This window comes from Hippichthys cyanospilos, chromosome 3 (genome assembly GCF_059441005.1).
Source record: "Hippichthys cyanospilos isolate Australia breed blue-spotted pipefish chromosome 3, RoL_Hcya_1.0, whole genome shotgun sequence".
NCBI lineage: Eukaryota > Metazoa > Chordata > Actinopteri > Syngnathiformes > Syngnathidae > Hippichthys > Hippichthys cyanospilos.
In genome coordinates, this window is record NC_142371.1 from 7,118,233 (window position 1) to 7,145,000 (window position 26,768).

The window sequence follows — 26,768 nt, forward strand, 5'->3', positions numbered from 1 at the left end:
GATGGCAAGGTTAACAGTTCACACCCCGACCACAATGGAATTAATTGGGAAACTTAAACAGAAAACGAAATATCCCAACAATTTCCAACAATTTCCAGGGATTTTACATCGCTTTTCTCGCCTCAACTTTTTGAGAGGCAACCATTTTATTATGGTCTCAATTTTGGCTTTAATTTTTGCCGCGGATTTATTGACTGGCATTCGACCTGAACAATGAATCAAATTCAAATCAAAATCACACATTCACAAGCTGCTAGACCCCCCCCCCCCCCCCCCCCCCCCCGAAGCAAAATAAGAACTATTTCATTGAGCTAGCCCCTGGCCCGGTTGGGACCATGACCCATACTTGAGAAGCAATAAGCATGTTTTTATGTATAAGTACACTCTCATACATGGATAGAGGTTGCCATTAACCTTTACACATGACAATACTCATCATCTTTATCAAATAGGATTTTATGGAAGGAACACATTTTGCCATTAAATAAGGCCAACAATAAGCACCAACAAAAATGCCTGTTTTATATTGCAACATTTAACAAAACAAAAACAAACAAAAAAAACACTATGGAAAGACAATTCCTTATACCCGAATAAGCCAAGTAAACAAACATTAGTGATGTCACTTTCTGATATTGATAGCAATGTGGTATAAGGAAAAAACAAACATTATACATGGTAATTATTTTGTGGTCTACATTCAAAATGTTCTCTATTAACACAGTATTAGGCTAATATATTTTTTATTCATATTATTAAAGTGCAGTAGATTCTCATGTTAAGGTTCACGTTACATTGCATATTTTTGGAATAAGATGTTTATATTTCTACTGATGCTGGTTATGTTTCAGTGTTAAAAAAAAATCCCTGGATCAAGTCTTTTCCAACATTTCATAATAAAAAAAATACTGTAAATAATAACACATAAAATTCCTGCACATATTTTATCAGATCATTATCATCTTGTACAGCGAAAGAGTTATACTGGAACACCCCAAACAAACACTGTCATTTGTTGGAGCCAAAAAGCTTTTTGTGTATTCTAATTTGTTTATATTAAGAAAGTTAAACAAATTGTCTGAAGACATGCCAATCTATTACGGTGGGTGGAACCATGGTTGCCATGGTTACATAAATACGTGCCAGTTGGTGATTGCACTCAGGTGCGACAGGGCAAGACGCAAACAGTTTTCGACCGTGCGTGGTCTTTAAGGTAGATTTTTAGTTTGGTTTGCAACCCGAATTATTGTTTTATCAAGATATTGAATGAAAGGAATGTTGACGAAATCAACGGATCGACATATCCAACGCAACGCAAGAGACTATTGAAATTATTTGATCGACGCACGCGTCAAAACAAAACTTACCCAGTTGCCCTGCTGTCCAGCCTATAGGCAAAGGCTGTACATCATTGTTGAGCTCAAAAGCAAAAAATACAGAACAGCAAAAGAAAATATACTAAGAAACAGTGGTACCTCTACTTACGAAATTCGTTATGGACAAATTTGAATATGGACAAAGTAAGCCCTAGTTAATATCAATTTTATATTTGTTAGTTCTACAGTGTGAACTGTTGTTGGAAAGTATAAATGTAAAGATGAAAAGTGCAAGACCATAATAAAGATCAGTGCAAAGATCATGTGCCTCTCGTTTGTGGACAAGCCGGCATATTTTAATTAAAAAAAATGATAAAAATGAATCAGAAACATTAAGAAATACATATTAGAGTTTGAGCAGTGGAAGCCAGACACTGTGAGTTGTGATGGCGTATTACATTACATTCTTGTTCGAGTGAGCACTGGTGTCTTGTGTCTCATTATGATACGCCAAGAATGTTCGCCTTTCGTATCTTGAATTGAATATCATGTATCTTGAAAGTTTTTGTTTCCGTAGAGGTGTTACATTACCTGATTTTTTTTTTTTTTTTTAAACGAGTCGTTCGTACCACTGTAGTACAACTGTACCGCAATATTTAATAAAAGCTATTTCAATTTCCCCAAATATTCATTTGTTCATCACTTCAAATGCGTAAGCAGAGGACCTTAGAGAAAGTACAATCACAGTTGCAACATGAGTGTACAGTTATATTATTGGACAAAATCTAGTCTGCATTCTCTTCTAGAAATCACTTTTGGACTTGTATTCCTTGAATGTTTCGTTTTGTCTTCCAGAGGATGATGTTGATTTAGAGGCCTTGGTGAATGACATGAGTTCTTCACTGGAGAGCTTATACCCCACCTGCAGTGCCCAGCAGACAGAGTCCACATTGCTACTTCAAAACGGACAGACATCCTCCTCCTCCCAGCACCACCACAACCATCATCGCTCTCACACACATCACACGCAACTTCGACAGGGTCATCATGTGCTAAGCCATTCCTCACCAGAACCACCCTCCTCCACCACCTCAGAGCTACCCCAAGCATGTCTACGACGATCACAACCTATGCACATTCTCGCTGTCCGGTGAGTGCCAACCTATTGAAATGAGATCACTGTTCAATTTAACAGTATTTGTCAAATTGAGCTACATGCTTTCTAGTGTATATTACCTCAACAAACACCATTCGAATGACAAAGAATTTCAAATTTGCCAGGGTGAGGGGGAAATTTGACCAAGTCGGGTAAGTGGATTCATAATAAAGTGTTCCCTCTCCACTTCACGCTTCAGTTTTTGTGGCTTCAGCGCTTCACCTTTTTTTTAAAAAAAAAAAAAGGACTGTCATTTCCCAGCAGCGTCCGATGTACTACAATAACACTCCCACCCTCAGTGCTAACGTGGACACTAAAGTCGTCTAACATCCTGTTAATACATAATCTTGTTCAGCCGCAAATGAAGGCACCTTTGCATAAAACTAAACCACTGCTCGTTATTCTGTATCGATGGCGTCATGGCATTAAATATGTTCCTTGTACCTATTAGGCAGCCCCACTCTGTACTCATATATTGTTGACCATTTATCACAGGCAAATTTAGTTGGTGTCTATTCATTTGAATGTGTAGAAGATAATACACAGTAAGTCTTTCATCTGGTCACTTCAACTCACATTCGACCATAATAAATTATTAATTCCCAAATAAATAAGTAGATAAAAAAAAAAAAAAAATCTTTTGGACGAATGTGTGTGGGGACCGATTACTCGACTATTTGATAGAATAATTGATAGAAACATCGATTTTAAAAAATTATCGTGACAGCCCTCAAATGTACAAACCATACTGAAATAGAACATACTTAATGCATAGTCGGTAAATTTAAAAACAAAATTTTTTAATTTTTTTTTTTTAGTCTGTTCTCCTCGACAGGGCTGTGGATAGGTTGTGGATTTGTTTTTGTTTTTTTCCACAAACATGGTCAGCTTTGTCTGAATTGTCAGTTACTTCTGTTCCTTATAAATGTTATGATAAAGGCGAAAATGATCCGGTCAATCAAACTTTCATCTTTATGAGTTACAAGTACGAGTATGTTCATTTTGGCAAGTGAGGAATACAATATCAATTCACATACTTGAGCTTTTATCATGGAAAGACAGCAGTTCTAATGTAGCAGAGTAGATGATTAGTATACTTAAATAACAAAGCAACAAGCTGTTGATTATTAACTTCCATCAGTATGCAAAAGCATAAAATAGGCAGCGACTTTTGATTTTATTTTTCTTAATCAACTACAGTATTATGATCCGTGAAGAAAAATTATTTGCATTTATATGTAAACTTTGCTGTATATGTATAGTTGTGCAATGCACAATGGATGAATGCAATAAGTTCAGTCCAGTATACCCGCCTTTGAGTCTTTTTGTTTTTTGGAAAACTATTGCTGAGTCAAACAGTCAGTGACTAAATAAATAAATAAACATTCAACCAAAAGGATAGTTGGATGTTTGATCTTGAAGTCTCGTTTTACATTTCTCGTGTCGTTGTTTGAACTCCCACGAGGCACCTTTTTTTTTCAGAAGAGTTTTGTGGAATTCAGGGACACTCAAAAACAATACACGTTTTTTCTGTGATCGTATTGAATGTGGCTAGAGTCTGATGGATTAATATATCGATTTGATTGTCCCTGCACACAATCCCAAAATGTAAATGTTTCCATATAATCCCTTAGCTCTAGCCTTTGAATGCCCTCTTCCTTCTTGTCAGAACTTGTTTGTCTCAAACAACACCATCAGGTCAAACTCTCATTAATTTTATCATCAAGCGTAAGCCTATTTCTCGGTTTCAATAGTTGTAGCTCACAGGCTCCCTGAGGTGTTCATTATAGGCTTTATCATATACTTTTGCTGCTGAGCGGTCTCTAATAATTATCCCTGTCCAGACTCTTTGACAGAAGTAGAGAAGAAATGATCAGGTAATGGAGTATTCTGTCTTTAAGAACTCTTGCTTTCTCGCCTCTTCTCACAAGCACTCACACACCAGCACAGTCTAAGGCCCTGAAGTTCTTATTATTCAGAACTGACCCCTGGATAACCCTGTTCTCGAGCTCAGATGGGACGACATCAAAAGGCCCGCTCCCTTTTGAACTCGCTGGGTTCTACAGCGAAATGATAGAGGCAGAGAGAAAGAGTCGAAAAGCGAGTCTCCCACAATGGCTTTCTGAGCGCACTATTCATTGCCAAAAAAAAGAACAGAAAAAAAAAGATTAAATCCTGAAAAGTTTATGATCAGCTGTCAAACCATCATCCCTCTTCTGAGCTACAAGCTTAAAGTGCGTGTGCTTAATTAAAAAAAAAAAAAAAAAAAAAAAAGAAATCTTTAAAGTGATGTCTTCTTTAATATTGATGTGTGATGAATATTGCAGCAAATTAGCTAGCAGGCTGCAGGGGTCTGTGGTTTCTTCTGGCTTGGAGACTCTTCATTATGGCAACATCAGACAGAAACAGACATGAGCTCGGGTGCTATAAAGATCCACTAATCTCTCCTCCTGCACATATATCATGTGTCAGCGGGTCTTGTTATCCCAAAGGTATACCCGTTTTGCACTATTCAGAGAGCTGTGTCATGTCATTATCTTAATGTCAGTTCACATTTTAATTTAATACCAACATAACATTTCTAAATCCAGAAATATTACACGGAAAAAAATGTCTATATTTTAAACTGAGTTGAAAAAAAACTCATCAACACCTTCGTCTCGTTGAATTCATTTTACATGAATTGAACACCAAGGATATGCAATTGGTAATTTAATATATTTCATAGTCAGATAAGACTGCATTTTCTGCACATCCTTAAGACTTCACTGCAAGGGTTCATCCCTGAATAAGAATACACTTATTATGCCACGAGAAAAGATAACAAACTTGGAAATGCTTTGAGATTCATCTCAGGGTACCTTTTTGGACATTTGAGGAAATATGCTGCAAGGGCTGAAAGAACTTGATGTATTTTGAAACCGCTCAACAAGGACCTGTGGTTCGCTCAGTAAGAAATTACAGGATTCAAACAGACACCTGCTCAAGTGCATGTTCAGAAGAAGTCCACAGTACAAGTAAGACCAGAGAGATTAATCAGAAAAGGGGCTATAACACAGTTTCCAGTTGAAAAGGTCTTCTGTTTTTATTATTTATGTATCTATTGTGTAAAGGCCAAATTTAATATACGCTGCTTTAGTCGAGATGTCAGAGTGATGGAGTTTCAGTGGTTCAGTGCCTTGCTCGAGAACAGGCTAGCAACTCTCCAGTAAATAACTACCATATTTTTCAGACTATAAGCCGCGACTTTTTCCTTGTGATTTGAGCCCTGCTGCTTATAGTACAGTGCAGTTTATCTGCCCTTTTTTTTTTTTTTTTTTTTTTGCTAGCTAGGTGAAGCAAATGTGTGTATCTGTTCAAGGTGTCAATTGATGGAACAACCATCTCAAAACTCAAAAAGAGTTTTAAAAATAAATCATTTAAAATATTAGAAAATATGTCGAAATTTAAAAAGATTGTGTATATAAGTTTGTGATGTATAAATTTGATATCAGGTTTATATGATTGTATTTAAATATTTATGATTGTATGTATGAATTATCTGCAATGTGATTATATGTTCACTAAAATAATCGAGCAATTAAACATTGGGAGACAGAAGATGCTATCGAATGATTGATTTTGCGTTTCAACTGCTATTTAACTCTGCAGTATTCTCTTGGTGTTATGTTGAAAATAATCTATCCCTTTTTGGATAAATATGTTGACGCTGTTGGCAGGCAATTAAATATTTTTAATTAATAAAACATTTTAAAAACTTCCATATAACATCTTTTAATTATAAATATCTGATGTTATGACCTGCGGCTTATAGTCCAGTGTGGCTTATCGTTGACAGAAATTGTTTTTTTGCTCAATTTTTGCTGCTGCAGCTTATATACCATTGCGGCTTATGGTCCGGAAAATACGGTAGTTATTTTGTCCCAACAGGACTTGAACCCTGATGTTCCAGTTCCAAATTTCTTCGGTGAACATCTGCCAGCCATATTTAGCGTTCTACCATGACAGTTTAATTTCACACAAAAATATATTTATTTACATTTTGACTGCAGAGACATCATTCCGTACCATTAGTTTGTTTGTAATTAATACTTGTTGTCAAATGTTACAATACTCATAAACCATTTTTTATCTGGCTAAATTAGATAAAGCCCAAGTCAAAACAAATAGAAAATGTTTCTCCATTTTTTTTTTATGATTGTACTGTATATCAGCAAAGTGAGCTAATGTTTGGTATGTTATCCGACAATTTCCTTATTGAATGTAAACTGAGATGAGGAGTGCATTTCATTTGAATGGAGAAGTAGTACTATAGAGGCAGCTGCACGTAGCACATTTAGACAAATGAACTGTTTTGGTTTCCTCTTCCCATTGTCCAGGAAATTGCGAGAGGAGCAGCAGCAACTGAGGACATCCTCTCTCCCAGCTATACCCAACCCTTTTCCTGAGCTCTGCAGTCCGGCCAGCTCACCTGTGCTCAGTCCTGGGTCACTACCTCCCAGAGAATCCTCCGCTGGCATATATGTAAGTGCAACTGACCTTCACCAAAACATACTTTTCATCAAGAGACTTTAACCCTGGGGTTTCAAACTCATTTTGGCTCAGGAGCCGTATGGAGAAAAATCTATCCTCAGATGAGCCGAGCAGGTAAAATCAGGCTATATACTCAAAAACAATGTGTTAATTATTAAGATTTTTGCTCTGCACGCTGGCCTGGACCTGAATAGCCCCCAAATAGCAGGGGTAAACTGTACATATGTCATCGAAAAGTAAATTAAAAAAAAGTTAAAATACTGTTATCTTCCTTTTTTTGTCCCCAATGTATCGTTTTCTGTCCCATTTTTGTTCAATGATTCACTGAATCATCTTGCGGGCTAGCTTAAACCTCACGGATGACAACTAGATGACAACTATTTCGGTCACGACCATGCTTCCGAGAGTAATTTCAAAATAAAAATGTTCCAATTCCGTTCGTTTCATATTTTACTTAATAGCCTATGTTTTATTTTGAAACATTTTCTGACTGTCTTTACCAAACGTCACCAATGAAACAAATCCACTTCAGCGCGCACATGCCGCATACTACTTAGTACAATAATTCATTGCTACTGTATTCACTCGACAATGGGTATAAACTGCCCCACTAGATAATTTTGTGAAGTGCCAAAATTAGCTGAATTTTTTCATAAATGAAAAACTGAAATGTCTTTATCATGGAAAGTAATGTTAATATTGTATGATTATTAGTGACGTACTTGCTTTATTTTGGACAGTATTAATAACGAATAATAAAGTTGAAGTTTTCAAGGTATATAAATGTATACCACAATTTTATTGGTCTGACCCATTTGGGAATAGATTTTCCTTTAGCGGTCCGCAAGCTTAAACGAGTTTGACACTCCTGCTCTGGATGGTGTAGTGGTTCTCAAAAGGTCTACCTTCAGGAGAAAAACATTTTTCCGCATCATCAAGTTGTGGGCTATATACATACTGTTTATTTAATTTGACTAATACTTTGGCTAATATCTGTTGTTGTTTTTTTGCTCTGTCTGCATTTTGAGTCTTGGACTTAATTTGTCCTTTTTATTGCGCAATTTTAGGGACTCATCGGGACCCATAGTTTTTTTAGTATTGCGAGACCCGGGAACCCAACAATTTCAGAGGTAAAAAGAGCACTGCAGAGGCTCTGTCTGTATTTTGTTGAATTGTTTTTTATTTTGCATATTTGGAATGATTATAAATTAGTTGCACTTAACGGGTTCATTTTGTGTTATAGATGTTTATGCATAAATGTTTTAGAATTTCTCTTGCCAACATTGGTACAATTTTTTAGGCACAATGATTACAAGCACAGGGTTTTAGTGGCACACATGTGTGCACTAATGGAAAAGTGTGTTGAGTGTAACAGTGTACATGGCGGGATTGTAAATGCCTGTGCCAGTTCTCCTTGCGGGTCTAAGATTAGGACACTCGGCTGTCTGTTCCTGGAGTTAGCAAACTCTTATCATCATTATCATAGTTGTTAATGATCTGGACTGCCAGTCCTGGTTCCAATAACCTAGCAGTTTGCAGTAATGTGTGACCAAAGTATTTATCAGATGTATCATGACTGTGATCCAGGGCCTGTTCTTGTCACTGAATGCCTCTGTAACTTCCAGTAAAGGCATTTCCATCTTTGCCAAAGGCATGTCTGAAATTAATATAACCTGCTTACTATTAATGACTTTTGTCGGGAAGTTGTTGGTTAATACTGCAACTTGAGGAATGATTGCACCAGACTAATGTTGGTATCAGCCACCAAACCTTAAGTTTTATTCAAGTTCAAGGTCATTATGAGCTGGACGTTGTTTATTTCCATGTGGAGAGCTTAAAGGCTCAAATTAGAAGCTGCAGCAAAGATTCAGGTCTGCACAGTATTTTTTTTTTTTACATTGACAGTCATAAAGTCTGAAATGACTGTCTCTCACATGTGAAATAAGTATGTCTCGTAGGCCAGGCAAGACAATAAATTTGTTAATGTTTTAATCCCCAGACAGCCCGTTAAAAAGTGCTTTGTGAATCGGGAAATTAAGCTGGTGACTGGAAGAGGTACAGGAGAGTTGTAAATGATGAACAAAGGTAAAAGGTCTGTGATTCAAAATGACCTGGCGACATTTACGTATCAGTGCTCATGTTGCAATCTTTAAATTGTACTGTTTCAAAGAAGGGCAGTTGGTGGCAAACTGGTTAACACATCCACCTCACAGTTCAGAAGTGGCAGGTTTGCCTTTTGCTCCGGCCCTCCTGCATGGAGCTTACATGTTCGATCCATGCCTTCGCAGCCTTTCTCTGGGTACTTTGGTTTCCTCCCACATTCCAAAAACATGCATCGTGTGTAAATTGCATACTTTATATTATGCTTAGATGTGTTTGTATTAGTGTTTTATTTGTCTTTGTGTGCCCTGCGATTGGCTGGCATGCCTAAAGATAGCTGGGATTGGCTCCAACACAACTTCGACCCTTGTTTATTAATGAGGCGGGACACTTTTTTTTGTTTGTTTTTTATTTGCCAGATTATACATTAACAAATGTGTTGATGAGCTGAGGAAGACCTGTGAAGAACTGAAATACTGGTCCATGTTCCTGTGTACTGCAAACGCTGATGTAAAATGGTCGGGGTTTTTTTTTTTTTTTTGGGGGGGGGGGGGGGGTCTGTAAACTTTAGAGAATTGGCAGCTTGTGTCTATTGTTGATTGCAATGGAAACTATGTCTCATTGTGGTTATTGTTCAGTGGAAATTCAATTCAGCACCTTTTCTACTCTGACTTACCCTACCATAGATATATGCCTCTGATTGTGGTGAAAACTATGTCACACCAATTCTTTGCGGAAACGTGGGAGATTTAAATACATGATTGTTGTGTTGAGTGTTCAAATTAAATGCAAGCAAGTAATTATGGGTCTGTCCTATTCGCTGTACTAGACCTTTAGTTTTGGAGCTCAGGTGCCATTTTCTTTATTATGTGTCGACCTTGAGTTCTGTTTCTTTTTTGTATGAGTTCTTCCATGAGTCTCCACATATAGTGTATGTCGTCCAGTCAGCTGGCACACTGAGGTTTTTCTATTTGTTGTACTGAATTCCTGAAACCTCTCAGGCTCTCTCTGACAGACCCATAATGCCCCAGTCCCCTCCCTCCGGCTCTTCCAACTCCCTCGCCTCGGTGCTGGAGGAGGAAGTAGAACACGACTTTCAGGAATGATTGAGCAAGCTTACAGCTGGGACGGAAGGGCTCCCAATTGCCTCAGCTCTTCTCTTGTTTTGTTTTGTTTGAAAAAGCTTTTGTCAGTTCTCTCTTTTTCTTTTTGTTTTAACTAGTTGAAAGGTATCGAACTTAATAAGTTAGCTGATCTTTGTCATGGTCTCGCTCAGTTGTTATCAATTACATCTGTGGCAGACCTGTTGTTGCATTTGGAATTAATATAGGCTCTTAATATTCAAGAACATTGAAATTCCAAATCTACACTCTGTATGGGACGATATCAGATTCTGACAATATGATAACCTTGAGCAAAAAAATCACGGTATCACGGTATTGAAATGATAGCTCAGGAAACATAATTTTACATCTTTTTGAGTAGATTCTCATTTTTCAACATTAAAAAAATGGTTTTATTTTTAAACAAAATGTATAACGCAACATTTGTTAAAATAACATTTACCATGCTAATTTAAAAAGAAATATGTAAATAAAATGGAAACAAACCTTTAGGGATCAACACGGGTTTTGCTCACCAATAAACATGATACACAATGAGAGCTACAGCTTTGCAGCTACACATTAAAGTAGATGATGCGGGAGAGGAAAAAAAAATAAAACTAAACTTACCGGTTTGGACAGACTTAGATGGCTTTAAATAACCGTGACTTCTAAAACCGCGATCTATCACCAATCTGGTTATCATCCCATGTCTAATCTACACATTACAGTGTACACCTGATGATTCTTTCAGAACAAACCATCTCCATCCATCCATCCATCCATTCATGGGGGGGGTAGCATTGATCAGTGTTAGAGTGGTCCTGTCCCAACCAAGAAATTGTAGTTTTTATCCTCCGACCATTGTAACCACGATCATGTTCTTGAAAAAAAAACAGAAGAACAAACCTTTTAATAAACTGTGTAACCAGGGTGCTACAATATATGGACTAAAATGTTTAGTGCACCTTTGAATACAAGAATCAGTCAGCGGTCAAGTCCAGACAAATGTAGTTTCTCCCAAACCGTTCATTTTACCCATAAATTTTCGACTTCCATGCAAACACTAAACAAGGTCCATGGGGTTGATTTGAAATAACTGACCTAAACCACAAGCCTCATAAAATGACAACGTTGTGAGCCAGACTCCTTTTGCAACATCAATGACCTCTGACCCAACATCAAGAGGTTAGGTCTGAGGTGAGCGATGAGCCTCTTGATCAATCTCCAACTATTTACAAACTCACCAAATAATCTCACAAGAACTCCACTTTTAATGTCTATAGGTATAGGGATCCGTATGACATATATTTTATGAAAAATATCTTTTTTGGCACCGGTTCTGAAAATCAGGAAATTGAACACAGCTCACATTGGGTTTTTAAGCACAAGAGACATAGAAAAGATGAAGATCCACTGTTGCTAGTGCCCAAATATGCATACCTCATAAATGTTAGTGTGTCTCCGCTTGGTGATGTAATCGAGTGTTGTTATATTCACTGGGACACTGTGTCCTTGAAGTCAGCCAACTCCTTCCAGTATGGGAATAGTCATTTGATCACAGTGTTGCCAGATTTTGTTGGATTTGCTGTACTTGGACTGGATGTCCTCAAGATCACTGCTCGCTATTATTGCACGATCCCTATGTCCTGCCTCTCTGCTCTGTGTCTCATTATCTCCCTATTGTTTGGTATATCTTACGGTATAGGTACATTTGTGTTCCTCTTTGTGCAAGACACACTATTTTATTTTCCTGAGCCTGGCTACTTTCACATTTATATGTGTCTGAACTTTTGGGCATATCGGAAGTGCTGGTAAGTGCCCAATTAAGATCTAGCTGACATCAGGAATGCTTTTTCAAGCATGATGAAATGCAAGGTATACATTTGCTTATTGTGCTAGATACTGTGAAAAGGGGGGTTGTGGTTGATGCTTGTAACAGAAGATTGAGTTGAAGATAAGACAAAGACGATATATTTGTTAGTATAACATTTACAAAAAAGGCCATGTTAAAACAAAAACGTATGGAACAGCATGTGCATCACCAGTCTGCGCGCTAGTACAAAGTAGACATTGTATGCACATTGCAGAAACTATAAAAGACTGAAAAAGAAGGTATGTTTTAATTACACCATCTGATACAATGCTTGTGCTGGAGGGAGCATTAAAATGTATGCACTTGCATGAATGTGAACAGAAAGAAGCACACACTTAGAAACAAAATTCTGAGACCATTTTGGTCACAGTCTTAAGCCCTGCCAAGACGTTTTCTATTTTGAGTCTGTGCCTTGGCTCATTAAAGGTTGCGAAACGCCAGTCTACAGAGTAATTTCATTTAAAACTGATACAGCCTCATTTCTTTTCAGATATTAGATACACTTTGAACTTAGATTGTATCTTGTTGAAAATAAATGCACTACCATGTGCAATTTGTTTGAGTTTTAGCATTTTTTGACAGAAATACATCAAATCCCCAATTCCGACACTGACTATAAACTTGTATCTGGTTGTAACTGTGCTACATGTCTAACAACCATAATCAGCCGCTTTTGCATGTTAAGCTAATAGTTTTGAAAAAAAAAAATAGTAAGAGTAATCCTGCCAAGAAACTGAATCCACAACCTGAGTGATACAATTTTTAAAAATAATTTTCCATGTACAAAGAAATGAACCATGTTTAGGTTACAAAGCAGTCACTTATCGACGTGTTGGAAACTTTGGACCAGAAGTACGGTATGTGCTTGCAAGCTGCAAATGTTTTCCAAAGTTTACCTCTCTTCACCTGCATAACCCCCTCGTGAGAAAATACTATGTAAAAGCTCGAGTGTGTTCAGTGTTACTCTTCTAAGGCAGACCAGCCAAGCTTTGCCGTTAGATGGCTCTTTTTGTTAACTTGTTGAACATATTGAAACTTTAATTCACTAAGGCGCATGTTTAATATCCTGCTTTTGACAAAAGAGCACTACATTATCTGTAAAGAGGGGAAAAAAGACATAATCTATAATATTCCTGAGGAAGCCAGTGAAAGTCTGTGGCAAGGAAAAACTGCGAGTTTCATTTAAAAAAATAAGCAAATTCCAAAATCGGTGGGGGGGTAATACTTTTGGAATATTATTTGCTTTCATTTTTTTTTGTCATCAAATTTATTTATACAGCCTTAACAAACCCATAATGGCCTGAACTGAGCTCCCAGAAGAGCAAGAGAAAAAGTAATAATACCCATCTGAGAAAAAAATGAAAAACCTTGAGAAGGAGCCGCAGGTGAGAGAACCCTGTAGCTGCAACCAACTGTCCATGCGCAACAGCAAACACGTGAACCAATCAACACGGCATATGGGAAGAGATACAGTAACAGTACAGTTACTGTATAAGGTTTAATAATTAAAGATTTAAGTACTGTGTTAGTCCGTGTACAAGTTGGTTTTTCGGTCCCCGTTAACTGCGAAAAACTAGGGAACTGTACTGTACTTGGGATTCTGAAACTTGAGTGTAAACTAGGAGCAAGCTTATTAAATTAGAACATCAGATTTTTGTCAGGAAAAGAAAATCGGAGATTCTATAAAAACCTAGCCATGCTGTGAATTCTTCCTGCCCTTGTTTGGAGAGGAAAATAAGTTGTTTTTTTGTTTTTTTTTTGCTTTGTTTTTTGGTAGGGAGAGGCAACAACCTGTAAACACAAACAGTTAGCACCTTGTAAATCTTCACAGTGTGTGTTCTACTAGCTGCAGAGCACACAGATCAGCTATGAAACTGCTCCAACGATATGCAAGCACACTAGTCCACTCTCAGTCGCAACTTTATGTTCTCTTATTTGGCGCTGAATATTCACATAAATATGGATGCATTTATTATTTTAGGTGTCTTTTTTTTAAACGGTCTTTTTATTTGTTGGGTTTTTAAATAACTTTCAAATACACATGATTAAATAACAAGATAAAAATTATAATACAATTTTTTTTTTATTTATATAGTGCATTCACAACAGCTGCATTGTTAACAAAGCACTTTATAGAACAAATAACATAAAAACATGAATAATAAGAGAACATAACATCAAACATAGGTAATTATCCATCCATCCGTCACCATAACGGCTTATCCTCACAAGGGTCACGAGCGGGTTAGAGCCTATCCTTGCTGTCTATGGAAAATATCCTGGGTTCTCCTTGTACTGGTTGCCCGTAATCGATTGGCTAACAAGAACCACCACCATTCACATTCTAAAGGCAATTTAGAATCGCCAATATACCTACAATGTATGTTTTTTTAAATGTGGACAGTGGGAGGAAACCTGAGTACATGGAGAAAAGCCTCACAGGCATGGGGAAAAAATGCAAACTCTGCACAGGAAGCCTGGAGCTGGAAGCAAACCTGCACCCTTTGCCCTGTGAGGCAGATGCACTGACCACTCATCCACCATGCTGCCACATTGACAAAAAATGCATTTATAATTTTCTTTTATGCACTTTGTCCATTGAAGCAGTTATAGATGAAAGACGAGGTTCAAAGTGTCTTTTCGCCAGTTGTTGACCGATACCATGATCACCATATGCACGGCGTCACTCTCCTCTGCTCCAAGCCATCGGAGATTACAATCAAAAATTGCATTCTTTCAATCCATTTTAACACATGACAGTAAGAAGTTTGCAACAGGTATTTTTTTTAGTTTGTGCAATTTAAGCATATGCTATACTTAGTACAATATCCTGCATTAGTTGCTGGTTTATAGGAACCAAAAAGCACACAGCTAGACACACACACACACACACACACACACACACACACACACACACACAGTTTCGTGTTCATGCTATCTGATGCTCTTTGTTGCAGAGGTAAATAGAACATTCAGACAGTACAGTATACGCCTTTGTCAGCATATGTCTGTGCCCTGTCTCTCTCTCCCTCTCTCCCTCGCTCTCTCTCTCTCACTCTGCCCCCCCTCCCCCTATCCACACACACACACACACACACACATACATTAAGTGACTGAGCGAGTGAGAGAGTTTGCTGGTTTCAGTACAAATTGTTTCACTGTCGTTGAACAAATGCTACCTGGATGAGGGCCAGGCAGGTTGTGGTGGAGTCTGGAACATCTCATGTGTCAGGGCCATATTTATACCCTGCTGCTAAATGGAAACCTGTCTCAACCTGCCAACTTGACCCGTTAATACCACGCTGCCACAGAGACTTGCATGCACGCGTGTACCTGCGGGCTTTTTTAATAGATTGCCTGTTGTGAACGGTTTGACTAATGACGCCATTTAAGTAAATATGACTTTGACACTGGCACTTCACAAAGCCACTTTGTAAAATGTCAACATTTGCACCGAGATCATTGTTTGTATGAAAATGAATGTGGGTTTGAGTGCAGTGCATACACCGTGTAGTCTTAGCTTGACATTCTCATAAAAAAAGGATCAGGATAATCTTCAAGGGACTTTTGTAGTCAACTCTTTTAGAATTATTCCAATTATGCAAATAGTTTGACACAAAATACCATATTGGCTTAAAATGATCCTGTTACAAGCTAAATTAATTAACACGCTTCTTGGAAAAAAAAATGGGTCAGCAGCACTTCAACAGCTAAGCAATCTGCAGCCGCCCTCCGCCACCTACTAACGACTGATGAAGAAGACTGCAAGAGTCTTGGGTGAATGAAAAAGCGTCCATGTGTGTGCAGTAAAACAAATACCAGGACACTCATTCATTAAATGATGCAATTTCACTGATTTTAATTACACACGACTTGATAAAGAAATGTAAAGAATAGATGCAGCTACTTTGTACCTCCAAACTCCAGTACTTTATTTTCAAGAGATCCCCAAAACCGCATGTTTGTTCCACCATTAACATGGCATTATCAATGAGAGTGAGGCATTTTCAACACTTTAGATTGGACTATAATTTGTAAAAATTACACCCACACATGTGGGCCGCCCCATTGTAAAGATGTTTGATAAAATATTAAATTGACCAAATTATGACTTAGGTTTCCCCTTGTCCATATATTACACACAAAAAAACAAAAACAATATTTTGTACCTTGAAGCCATTTCATCTCGCCAGTGCTGCACTGTAGGAGCCATGTAGGTCATGGAGACTGCATCTCCTTCATCCTTTCTGTTAAAGTAGGACAGCTGTGCGATTTGCTGTACAATTACTAGATATTATATATGTAACTGAAACCTTTTAAAAATATACTAATTTGATTTTGTAATGGATTTTTACAGTGCTATAGAGATCTTTTTTGAGAGGAATGTTAACCTCATTTTACATATTTAGATTATACAGAGGCATAAGAAACTACGGTACTTCATTCAACGCAGTGTTATTATTATTGAGGATTTTTTTTTTCCATTCCATTTTGAAAGTTGACTTACCCAATTTGGTCACACTTTTATCCCGGCCTTGTCCAAAACAGTATGAAAAGTTCAGAACATTTCAACAATGAGCCATCCTTTCATCCATTATCTTAACTGCCTACCCACACAAGGGCCATGGGCGTGCTAGAGCCTATCCCATCTGTCTCCGGGCAGTAGGCGGAGTACACACTGAACTGGTTGCCAGCCATTCGCAGATTTCAGCATAGATATCCCATTCTATTCAACGTTCTATTTGGTGAGCATCAATCAATTCATTGATCGTGAATTTTCCCTATTGTCAGTCAATTAACTTGAAATGTCAAATGCCTATGCCTCATCGCCATCAATCCCAAAGGCTTACTGTAGTGATTCATTTTCTACACTGCTTAGTCTGCTTATTCCGCTTATTTTCATTTGTTTTTCAAGTGTTAGGATAAAGGAGCGTCTGAAAATGTCTGGCATTGAATGAGTCAATAATATGGATACACATTAACATAAATGTAAGGATGGTAAAGAGTCTCTTATTATGAAGCTATCCATGCTGTGACCGTGCGTGTTCTCCCATCTCTCTCTGAATATCCTTTTCATAACATCACTTGTGTTCTTAGGTTTGCTTTCTTGCTCATTGGATAATATAGACACTAAATGCTCTCTGGCTTTGTTGTACCCAATCCAACCCAGATTGACCTCTTTGTGTCGGGTCTCTTAATTTACGCAGTAATTGGCTGACAAGGAACATTTCGTTGCTTCTATATTGACTCAGCAAAGTTTTCATCATGAGTGCAGCCACTCCTGTAGACCACAGGCGCTCAATGGGGACAGCAAATTATCTTTAGGCCCATTCAGGTTTTTGTCTTTCCATCTCATCATCGAAACATTGACTTCCGTGGGCGGCCTAGACCACACACAGCAGTGCTGTTTGGTGGTCAGTATTCAAGGCCCTTGTTAATGGGAAGATGGCTCTTGTGTGTGCCAAAACAGCTTATCAAGGGCTATGACTCTTTTTGTTTTCTTTAAAAGATGAGACCAAGCAGCTACTATTGCTACATTTTGGCATTGGTTGAGGCATGAGGGATATTTGGGCTCCTGCCAAGACTGATGACCTGAATAGGGTTGGGACTTTCAATAGGCTCTTGTGAACAAATAAAACTTGTCGACAATTCATGAATTAGCTCCAAAGAAAACCTGGATTTGTAACATTTAATTCCTGTGATTTTAGTGCGGGTATAAAAGTAACACAAGTCGGAACACTATACTGTATTATATTTATAACAGGAAACAGGGGGAAAAAAACTGCAGAATGAATAAACCATGATGTTCTCCTGCAGCTCTTGATAGTTGATCAAGGATTATTTTTATTTATCTCTCTAAAGGATCCAATTCATCAAAGATGACAACTGGATCTTTTCCCATTTTCTTGACAGTTAATAAGATGTTGTAATACACATTGCCACCATCCAAAGGGAAGATCATGAATCCCTCTCTTTCCACCTAGATTTTGTCTTCTATTTATTTTTTCTTATACTTGATAGCAGAACAAATTAAAAAAAGGCTAAAACGCATTGCACCCATAAGCTGTTACCATTTTTATTTTGGGGATTTTTTTTGATGGTCTGTATCTTAAGTTTTGTATGGAACATATTATGGACAAGTAATTCTTAGTGCTTGTATCCAAGCCCATCAACTTACACAACTAAAGAAATGTTTTATCAGACGTGTCTGTTTGCGTGCTGTTCTGCACTTCCTCTTGGTTATTATGTTAATTTACCCCAGTGTTCCAAAGTGGGACTAATTAACAAAATATGCATGTGCGCATGCATGCATTGAACCCTTTCTTACATCCTCATACAAGGAAAAATCCCCGCTGCATAATACAAAATGTTTTTTTCTGCATTTGCGTTGTGCTGAAATTCACTTCGGTGAAAACAAGCCTGCAGGAAAAGTCTAGCTTGGTTTTTGCTTACACCCCCCCCCCCCCCCCCCCCCAGACGATATTCTCCCATACTCTAGGTGGAGGTAAATGCAAACAACTACTCTATAACAGAGGTAGAGATTCCTAGTCGATTCAAACAATCTCAACAGACTTCTCATCTCTCCCCAACGTGGTGCTTATCAGGAGTTGTTTACGGTATTTAGATCACGGAATTCGTTTTCAGACGAATCTTAAAGGTGTTTTTATCGGCAAACGCCCATAAGCAATAGTTCGTCCGCCATGTTTTCCTTTCGTAAAAAAAAAAAAAAAAAAAAAAAAAAAAAAAAAAAAATTCCGGAAGATAAGCATTGCGCAAAATAAGTTCCGCATGGATTCCGTACGGAGGGCCGTGGTTGCCGAAATAACATCATTTTGACGCGTGCAGCCGCGTGGATGTTAAAAGAAGCCAACACTAAAAGACAGGATAAAAGTAATAAAGATGAAAGCTGGATGAAGCAAAGTTAAAGACATAATGCAAAAAAAAAATGATGTAAGTATGAAGATGAATGCTTATTGTAGATTTGGCAATTCATTTCTTTTTTCTGTTTGAATTGTTGGATGGTTTTGTTTAACTTCAGTCAGATTGTAGAGTGCACAACACGTTTTTGTTTTTTTTATGTTTACCTCCGAGACATCGATTTGCTATTGTGAAAAGTCCCCTGTTGTGAAAAATTTCTGGCTGCAAATACGATTTTGTTGTAGAGGAGTTCTACTGTACTTTTCTTTTTTCTTTTTTTTTTGTACTAATGTACAGGCACTCAATAAAGAAATAAATAATTTTCTCAGAGGTTTCTCCTCTGTTGTCATGACCGAGGGGGTCGCCAATAAGGTTCTTAGTAGTCTATTTCACCAGTCGGCTTAAAAAAATAATAAATAAATAACAGACTGCTGCATAGCATTTAATGAGGGTGATTAATAATGCCCAATGGTCAGTCCTACTGAATATGTCTTTGCAAACTAAACTCCTACTGTATGCCTTATCTATTGATTTTCAATTATTCACAGGCAAAACGTATAAGGGACAATAAACTTCCATGGCAAAGATAAGAGTTGTTTTTTTTGGTCTCCAACCTTATCTGGGGCGTACTGTCTCTGCCCGTATTTTCTATCTTTTAGGGTCATGGGTGAATCTGTGGCGTGTCATGCCTTTGCCGCTTGCCTTCATGCATGTGATCGTTTTGCAGTATTTTATTTTTTTCAAGTTTTCATGAAATAATGACAAACAAAAAATGATTTAATTGAACACCAGCAAGAGCTTAGTGATGGGCTGCAAAATGGCTCCATGAAAATCATGTAGCCACTTTCAGCCATCAGCATATGAAGCTGCGAGAAGTGGCAAGATCTTAAATTGGACAGACTATGTTTAGATACCTTGCTGATCACTAGCATAACCTGATATTAATGATCAGTGATGAGGTTATGGAGGTGGTGTATTGCTTTAACCGTAGTTTTACACAGACTCGAGCATCAACGGAGTAACAAAATAAAGTGGCTGTTGCTGACATTAAAAATTTACTTTTTTTTTATGTAACTCTAATGTTAAAAGAATGTACAATGTTACAAAAACACAATTTATTAACATGATGTGGGTTTTCTCTCGCTATTTCTTGATCTCAAATGTTTCTCTCCCTGGAGCTTGAACATTTTCCAAAAGCTTCATATTGCTCACTTGTAATGGATCCTAATGTCTTCGCTGCATAGGTTTGAATGCCTAATGGCTAATGGCCTTTTTAGAGGTCCTAATCTTCAACAGAAACCCCTATCTGATGTAATGGCTTGTAATGTGGACGCAATACCACCGCAGCTATTAATAGAACAGCCAGCAGTTGTCGAAGCGCAGGGATGGATGCATGTGAGCTGCTGGGCGTGCACACACACGCTTGTATACATACCTCAAGTTTGCACAAAGCAAGTTCTCATACAGTTCAGTTTACTTTTCCTTTGTCTCTTTGCGCCTGCCTAGTTTCACTCTTGTCGTCTTTGTGTGTTTCTCCAAGACGATTACGCTCGCATGAATGTGCACGCGGACATCCATATATGTACATTATGTACACAGCAACATATATGCTAGTTGGCAATGTGCACATTTTAGGGCTTACATGAAAGCGAGCGCCTGTGCGTGTGTTACTTGAAGCTCTCTCTCTTTCTCTCTGAGGGATTACGTCACAGCAGTTATCAGACCTGAGTCATCAAAAAGGTTGAGAGGCCCTGCCCTGCTGTGCTCCTTCATCCAAATGAGGACACAGTCAAAAGACTCACTGTCTCTCATTCTTGTCTGTCATTTTCTTTATTTCATCAGTCTCTATCTCACTCCTTCCTCATGTCATTTTTTTTTCTAGTTGGTTTTCTAAAAAAGTTGACTGGCTCAAGTAAAATCATTTTACACAATCCAGGTTTGGAAATCAACACGTTTACGTTGCATGCAGTCTAGAAGTTGAAACAGATAATCCCAATTGATAACCACAGAGGCGGCAGCTGCGGCTCATAATGTTTATATGTTGTTGACGTTAAAATTGACGTCAACGGTGACTAGATGAAGCCTTGAAGAGCCTTGAGGAAGATTTAGCCGCCATCTTGAGCTGGAAGTCACGACATAATCCCGTTTTTCCACTTTTCATCCATTTCTATTGAGAATTTGAACATTTCTGCATTAAAAAAAATCCTAACTGCTTAATTTTAAGTTTTTTGTCAAGCAATTGTATTTTCTGCTAGTATCAAATGTAATACAAAAGATACAAAAACAAAATCTCAATATTGATTCTATAAAAAGTGTAATTTTCTGTATGCTGCTATTTTGCAATTATAATGCTGTGCGATGGCATTGCCAAATTTGAAGATTATGTTCTCTCAGCAAATGTTGGCTCAAATCCAACTCGAATTATTCCACACTCATGATTTGTTGGCATGTTAAGGTGCAGCCTCTGATCTTTGCACTATTGTTACTGACACTCAACTGACTTAACTGACTTATTTGAAAACAGAATATGTTTTGGGTTAAAAACAGTTAAACCAATGAAAAAATGGTACCATTGTCTGTTGAAGAACTGTTAAACTCGGCCTGAAATGCGCCCTGGAGTAATTCAAGTACCTCAGTTAAAAAAAATAAAATAAATAAATGCTCCAGGCATTTTTTTTTCCTTGCCCTGGAGACCTACTTATTAGTGTACACATACAAAACAGTATGTAAAGCAACAACTCTACACGGTGCAAAGGCCAACTTCAGAATAAACCTTAGGTTACTAAATAATAAATTGACACAAAGTCCTTGGTGCGCTTTTATTTTGAAGTTTTTCCTGACAGCATGTTACAGCCTAACAGCTTGACTGGTCTTTCTGCTGTTGCTCCTGTTCCAAAATCATGTTCAGTCGTCAATTCAGGAAGCTAGCAAACGACTTAATTACCCTAAAATTAACATTGATATACAGTACCTTGCCTGTGTTTTGGCTAAATTAGCCGCTAGCAAGACCTGCTTAACTACTCCATATAGGCTGGCGTGATGGACGTAAATGACTGCATACTTTGTAGCCTTAATTTGCCGTTTGTATGCTGATCATATTTTAGCAAACTATATTAATTTGAATGGGCTGCTACAATCAGCAAATTAATCTCAATAACCAAAATCTATGGGGAGCAATTTGGAGGAGAAGGAGGGGGAAAGTATTGTGCTGCTGAGCATAGTTTAAACTTTATAAAGTTGAATCCATTTATCACTTTTCACCAAGTCCAAAAATATACTTTTAATTTCATCTGAAAACTCGACATTCGATTTTAATTTTCTGCTGGGACTTACCCTTTCTGACTCCGTAAGAAAGATGTATAAGGCATTTTTTGTGAGCTAGGAGTGGTGTGAAATGGGGGTTGGGGGGTGAAGGGGCGTTCTGGTTTACACACAGGTAGATATGTAAAGCATATACAGTATGTTTTACATTCTGTCAAAGTGTCATCAGAATGTCTGACAGACTACCAACTTTTACATTCTACCCGTCGCGTCTCATGTCTTTTTCTCCGCCTCCTCCTCCCGTCCCCCAATTCCTGACTCTCTCTTTCCCCCATTTACCAACTGAAATTTCCACTTCATATAGTAAATGAAGTTGTATCTTCACTGCCAACACTTCCTTTTCCCTTCTGCAAAACAGTGTGTGCTGGAGATCCACACAACATCTACACACACACACACACACACACACACACACACACATGCAAGGAGGAAAAAGTTGCTTCAAGGCTGATATGTAAGACTGTTTGCCCCTCGCTCAGACAGGGTGCGTCAAGGATTCTGTATGTCTCAAGCTGTAATAAATATCTGAGTTTGTCAGTGAGAGATTAATCCGTTCCGCGGTGGGGTTCATAAGGTGAATTGGCCGTATGGCGGGCGTTCCAAACCTAAATAGCAAAATAGCTTAAATAGCTAATGTGTTTAGAACTCCAGGTAAAAACATCCAAAGTGTACATACATATTAAAAATTGGTACCAGAATAGTGTAATAAGTGCTACGTATATATAATATACATGTATACAATCAGAAAACATCACAAATAAAAAATATTGAAAGGATTTATTTACCTTTGAGTGTCGCTTGTTATGCCCATATTCGCCAATAAGGGTTGTCTCCAGCATCGTTTCCATATAAATCATCTTCTTACTTCTCTCTTTAACATCACTAGCAATCTTGGGACGCATGGCTAACCCTTTCAACTTTGAATTAAGCAGTAAAGTCCACTATAAATACGGTTTCGTAACCACTCACAATCGAACAAAGCTTTACCGTTCCGCCATTTTTAATTGAGTGAGGCCGACCAATAGTAGACCACCATCTCCATGAGGAGACGCTGACCAATAGCAGACTAGAATAGTAGTGACACATTGCAGGGACGGCAACTGAAAATAAATGTAATTAGGAAAAAACGCCTGCAGATGGAGACGAAACAACACAAATACAGCTAAGACCCTAGGGTCATGACAATTGTTTTGGGCAGAAAACCGGGATGAAAAAACTCAGTATTCCATGTTACAACATCAAAATAACGTAAGTCAGGGATGCTATAATACGGGGATCCACTGTGTGTGTGTGTGTGTGTGTGTGTGTGTGTGTGTGTGTGTGTATACATAGATAGATAGATAGATAGATAGATAATATAAACTTTTTTTTTTTGCATTTGGCATTTTGGCACGGATCACGGATCGAGCCAATAGGGCTAAAGATGAAGGTTGGAGTTCTGGAGTGCTCCTCCAGGTTTGTTTAATTTCATTTGCTCTGTAATGAGTCTTGCTAGTGCAGTGCGAGACAGCAAGATCTGACTCGGGAGTTCAAAGTTAAGCCACAGGGAAGGTGGGAGGGATGGATGGAGGGAGGGCGGGAGAGGAAAAAGGAAGGCAGAGACGCAAGTGAAAACATACAGCCCCAACAAGCCCTCACTTGAAAACTTTTGGTCGCAAGAAACTGTGAAACTTTTTCTTTTTAAGCTTTATCTCTTCCTCCTCTTCAGTGGCCCATCATATCAACCGTCCTTGCTTCAAATCCTGAAAAGAAGTTGCAGCTAGAAGGAGATCTGAAAAAGCTAATGTCTGTACATGATTGTATGTGTATGCTGTGCGAGTGTGCATGTGTGTCAGCTCATGTCTGAGTGTGTGGGAATGATTACATCAGCCTGCTGGTGTCTTATGATTGGTCGGTGAGCATGTGGTGGTTTGATTCACTGCGCCTTGTAGCCGGTGGTTAAGGCTTGAACCCTTTTGTGAGAGAGAGAGGGAGGGAGGAAGAAAGAGAGTGAGATAGGTGGGGGGGAGAGGTAAAGACAGATAGTTGTCAGACTCAGCCGGCACAGCAAGCGCGACACTATACCTGCTGCCGTCTGCTCACTGTGTTTCTCTTCTCGGAGCCGGAGTGGATTGATTTGGGCTGTGGGGCTCACTGACAGTTCTTTGGTTGTGCTTGGCAGGTCGGGTGGTTTCGACAGATTGAATAGTGCATGGTATGTGACAGGGAGCACTACTTGTCAACTTGTCGGCGTGATTTGCCGTTCTCTTTCTGGACTAGAGAAGGTGAAAGCTAGGCTTTCCGACCAAGTGTACGCGAGTGAATGTGTGTATGAGTGGACAGACAGGCCCCCTCCAAAAATGCCTTCGTGTTCCCCGGACTGCTGCCTATTGCGGGCCGTGGAGGTAAGACCTTTCTCCATCTCTCCTGCCCTCTTTTTCAGCCTGCCTTGTGCTGTATTTGAAGATATTTGTCTGTGGCTTAGAATGAACTGGCAAATTGACTTTGTATACACTTCGCTATAGACCATTTGTCTATTTTGGTAGATTGTTAAACATCGCTAAATTTGATGTGGTGATTATCCAATGCCCATATTTTTCACTATGTTTTAATGTACCCGGTACATTTTGTAAAGAATAGATTTCTCTCCCAAAATACTATATTCGGTCCCAGTCTAAACAGTAAAACTTCTTAAAAGTAAAATTTACACTTAGAAGTAGATTATTAGAGTAGATTATTCAGAGTATATCCAAGTTTAAATTTCACTCTAGCCTTTAAACTGTGATCAAATATAGTCCTTTGTGAGTAAAATGTACTCCACAAATTTACTGTGTATTATCTGTGTGGACTGGTTTGTGGCTGGATTGGCTGGATTCCTCTACAGGCTGCGTAGGCTCCCCCAGTTTTGAATATGTGATGATTGCATGGTTTCCTTGTGCTGAGCCAAACTGTGGGCAGTTATTGGAGGTTAATTCAGGACTACTCACCCCGCCACATTTCCTGTAACTGACAGTTGGAGGGAATACCGTCCAACTTAGACTGGCAAAAGATGATCACATATGTGGCCATAGTCTTATTTGTTATTCCTAAATCTCTGCATATATATTAGCAATAACCATTGATTAACAATTTGCCTTTGAACAAATAATAAACAGTATTTTTTTCACAACTCAGAATGTGATCGTTACTATTTTCTCATTTTGTAATTTTACATAGTTTTCTGTACACATTGAGCCAATTGAGAACAAATACATCCTAGTACTTTATTTACTCAAAGAGAGAATAATTCAACTGTTTGTGTGTGGTGGTTGTGTGGGGGGGGTGCACTGCATCATGGCTAGAGGTTATTTTAATACTTTGGTTACGTTACTTACCAACAGGAGAGTGACAGAATATTGAAATTCATGACTATTGCTGCATGCTTATCGCTAGAGTTCTTTTATTGGCTCTCTCCTGTTCACATGTGGCAGCGCGGAGGGATAGTCATTTGCACGTCTTACTTCTAGTCCAGAGGCTCTGGGTTCGATCTTGGCTCTCTCCCTCTGAATGTAGTTTTCATTTTCTCTCTATTACTGCATGTATTTCTCCGGGTTCTGACACTTCTTGCCATATTAGAAATGTACCAGTACATGTAGGGTCAGTCCATGATTCCAAATTGTCCTCTACATGAAATAGGTGTGAGTGTAGGTTTGTTTACTATATATCTGCCATGTGATAGCTGGCAACCGGTTCAGGAGATACACTGCCGATTGTCCAAAGTCAGCTGGGATAGGCTCCGGCTTATTTGCAACCTTAATGAGGATAAGTGGTCTACAAAAGGACTTTTGTTTTGTTTTTTTAAGTTATTGAGGTATGTTACAAATGTAAAACACTATAATAAATGTAAATACTGATATAGAAAACAAATCGCATTAATGTATATATTATGAATTGCATCTTTATCCTAATGTTATTACATTCATGGTATTGAAGGTTTTTGAAGGTTATGGTCTTGTCTTGGACTTCCCTTGAAAAACCTTGGCCTTACTGAGCTCTGGTCTGGGATCTTGATTGTCTTTATTTCTCACGTCAAATATATACTTAAAACATCCACCTATTATCTACTAGTGCTCATCCCCACAAGGGTTGCTGGCTTGCTGGTGCCCATCTCAGCTGTTTACAGGTAATATACAGGGCACTCCCTGAAGTGGTTGCCAGCCAATAACAGGGCACACAGGGATGAACAACCATTCACAAACTCAATTACATCCAAGGACAATTTAGACTGTCTAAATACACATATCACATGTTTTTGAATGTTGGGGGAAGCCAAAGTGCCTGGAGAGAACCCACGGAGGCTCGGGTAGAACATGCATACTCCACACAAGAAGGCTGGAGCCAGCTGGAATTGAACTCGGGACTCTGAACTGGGAGGCGGACGTGCTAAACACTCTTCCACAAAGCCGCCTATACTTAAAACAACATGT

General features: G+C 38.4%; 1 protein-coding gene across 3 annotated transcripts in view; it reads left to right on the plus strand.

The window, feature by feature from the left end:
• Window positions 1–26,768, plus strand: part of LOC148425625 (growth factor receptor-bound protein 10-like) — a 71,298-nt gene that overhangs the window by 27,100 nt on the left and 17,430 nt on the right. For all 3 annotated transcript variants that reach the window (XM_088410053.1, XM_088410055.1, XM_088410054.1), the window contains exons 4-5: window positions 2,172–2,466; window positions 6,852–6,996. In XM_088410053.1, coding sequence (XP_088266179.1) covers window positions 2,172–2,466; window positions 6,852–6,996 — 440 coding nt within the window. The remainder of the gene's footprint in view (window positions 1–2,171; window positions 2,467–6,851; window positions 6,997–26,768) is intronic.